The sequence below is a fragment of the Bison bison genome, unplaced genomic scaffold (genome assembly GCF_000754665.1).
Source record: "Bison bison bison isolate TAMUID 2011002044 unplaced genomic scaffold, Bison_UMD1.0 scf7180017864230, whole genome shotgun sequence".
NCBI lineage: Eukaryota > Metazoa > Chordata > Mammalia > Artiodactyla > Bovidae > Bison > Bison bison.
In genome coordinates, this window is record NW_011494802.1 from 1,024,972 (window position 1) to 1,027,606 (window position 2,635).

Sequence of the window (2,635 nt, forward strand, 5' to 3'; positions counted from 1 at the left end):
ATTTGGGACTGATAAGTTTGGTGCTGTGTCTGTGGACAGCTGTTTATCTATCAAGTTTGCAGCTTTGCAAATGTGGCTGTTTTTATGTTATATATAGTTTCTATAATTTATTTCCCCACCGGATTTTGGTAGTGTTTTCTTTTTTGGAGAAGCCATTTTGTCTCAGCTATGCAATATGAGAAAAGGGATTTTTGTGCCCTTAAGGCTGGCATGACTGTGGCCTCAGGAATACAAATAAAAGAACTGGAGCTCCCTCTATCTTCTTGGCTCCTGCACTGGAAGGCGGCCTCTTTATGTCCTAATAAGGGAAGCTTTTCAAGAAGGCCTGGTTGTTCGTAGGCACCTAGTAAGGGGGGGTGGGTGTGTGTGTCCGTGTGTGTCCAGCTGGAATGGAAAAAGCACACAGGAGCATCCAGTCACAGGAACAGACTCTGTTTTACTAAACCATCCACTGTTTTTCCTTCTTTCCAATGGGGGCTGTGACTGAGGCCCTGTGCTGCAGATTTCCTACATCTTCTCCTTAGCGTGGGCTCCATTTCCCTGGGAGGAGTTAGGTTCCTTGTCCCTGTGTTCCAATTTAGGGGCTCCTCCCAGGCCTGATTGTCACCAGCCTCTTCCTCGTCCTCCTCTATACAGAAGTCCTCAAGAAAGGGTATGCTGGCCTCTGTGAAAGGGGAGATCAGGCATGTTCCAGTTTCAGAGGCTCTGTCTCTACTTCCAGCAGACTCTCACCTCCCAACCCTGTACCTGGTTCTGGAACCTCCACACCCTTGTTCGGTTTGCTGTCTTGTAACAGCTGGTGGATGGTCTGTAGCTTCATGTGCAGAAGCTCCTGCTGGGCTCCAGCCAGGGTAGTCACACTGCAGATATGTCCATTCAGAGGCTGCCCGATCTCCGTCCCCACCTCTTCCACCTACCACAAGCTCTCTCTAGCTACAGGGTCATTGCTCTCCTTACCGCTCAAAAAGCGGGTCCAGCTGGGCCATCAGACTGTTCAGGTGTTGCTCTGTCTGGACAAGCTGTTGTGTCAGCTGCGCCAGGTGTTGCTCTGGGGGTATGGGAGAAAAGAGCAACGGTTACTTACTTTCTGCTGTCCCTTAATCCCCCACCAAGCACAGACCTCTGCAAAACCCACCTGACTGCAATGAATCCTTCTTGTCTGCCTCCTCTTGGAGAACAGCAGCCTCATCTTTCCCCTGCTGTGGAAAAAGGCAACGGGGATATTGCAGCAACAAGGACCTCAATAATCTCAGTCTCCAAAGCCAGATAAAGGCCAAGGATAATTCCAGATAGACAAAACTAGTGGGTTTGTTTTTTTTTTAATCTCAGAGAATCACAGTCATATCTATTCCAGCTCCTCATTCAGGACAGGAAGCAATGTCAGTACACCCCATGAGTGGTTGCTGTTCAATCTACTAAAACACCTCCAGGAAGGAGAAGCTCTATTGTTTGATAAAGCTCTGGTTTAGTTTATACACAAAGCCAGACACAGTCCATCGCTATCTTCTTTTCATGGTGCTGAGCAGAGCCTTCCAAAATCATCTTTTCAACATGACAGCCCCTCAGGTATTTGAAGGCAACGGTCGTACTCCCTGTCTTCTCTGATTTAATAGCACCAATGTTTTTCAGTCAGTGCTCATTTGACATGGTTTTCTCTGGGTGCTTTACTCTGGTTTAAGAGATGGCATTACCGACTCAATGGACATAAGTTTGAGCAAACTCTGGGAGATGGTGAAGGACTGGGAAGCCTGACACGCTGCAACCCATGAAGTCGCAGAGTCAGACACAACTTAGTGACTGAACCACAACAATGCTCTTAGAACAGTGCCCTCAAGAAAATTAAGTTTCTTTCAGGCTATACTTGGGTCCAAGAATAGAATTTATCAATCCTTGTTAAATTTCACCATTAAATTCAGCCCCTCATCCTAGCCTGTTAAGTCTACTATGGATCATGATTAGCTAGACCTCCTAGTTTAATGTCATCTCCAAATTGGCTCAGTCCTCTATTTCCCAACGTAAGTGATAGGGCCAGGGCTGAAGAAAAAGCCCTGGGAGGTACTACTTTCCATTTCAACAGTTTTAATTCAACAAAATGTACTGTCAGTTCACATTTCAGGGCCTCCTTCCCGAGGATAACTTGAGACTGCTTAGTTCCTTGAACTCTAAAAACTCTGGCTACAGTAATCAACTGCTTGTGCCAAGCTTGGGAACTCACTAGGAACCGCACTTACTATAGTATGGCCATTTGCTGGGTTCAAATCTTAGGGTCACCAGTTACTATCTCTGAGTGACCTTGAGCAACTGACAACCTCTTCACTGGGTTGTTGGAAGGACTAAATGTAATGGTTACTATTTAAAATTAACCAAGGGCCCTTCACATCCATTACCTCGCGGGATGCTTTAACTAACCCCATCATGTTGGAAAGTCAGGGAACTCCTGTCTTCATTTTACAAAATGACGGGAAAACGTGTCTTGTTCTTGGTACCATGGCGCCCTCATCGAGATTCAGGGCCGGGGCATCCCCACCCCTGGTCGTCCCGCACCTGCAAACACTTGTACAGCACAAAAGCCACGGCGGCCGCGGTGTACAGCGCCCCCAAGGGCAGCGCCCCGGACCGAGCCCGCTCGCGCTGG

At 47.6% G+C, this 2,635-nt stretch overlaps 1 protein-coding gene across 1 annotated transcript in view; it reads right to left on the bottom strand.

Moving 5' to 3' along the window:
- Positions 1-6: 6 nt before the first annotated feature.
- CCDC107 (coiled-coil domain containing 107) overlaps positions 7-2,635 on the bottom strand; it is a 2,990-nt gene continuing 361 nt past the window's right edge. The window contains exons 2-6 of the mRNA XM_010846095.1: positions 2,545-2,631; positions 1,136-1,196; positions 958-1,048; positions 748-860; positions 7-664 (exon numbers count right to left, since the gene is read on the bottom strand). Coding sequence (XP_010844397.1) covers positions 417-664; positions 748-860; positions 958-1,048; positions 1,136-1,196; positions 2,545-2,631 — 600 coding nt within the window. The 3' untranslated portion in view covers positions 7-416. The remainder of the gene's footprint in view (positions 665-747; positions 861-957; positions 1,049-1,135; positions 1,197-2,544; positions 2,632-2,635) is intronic.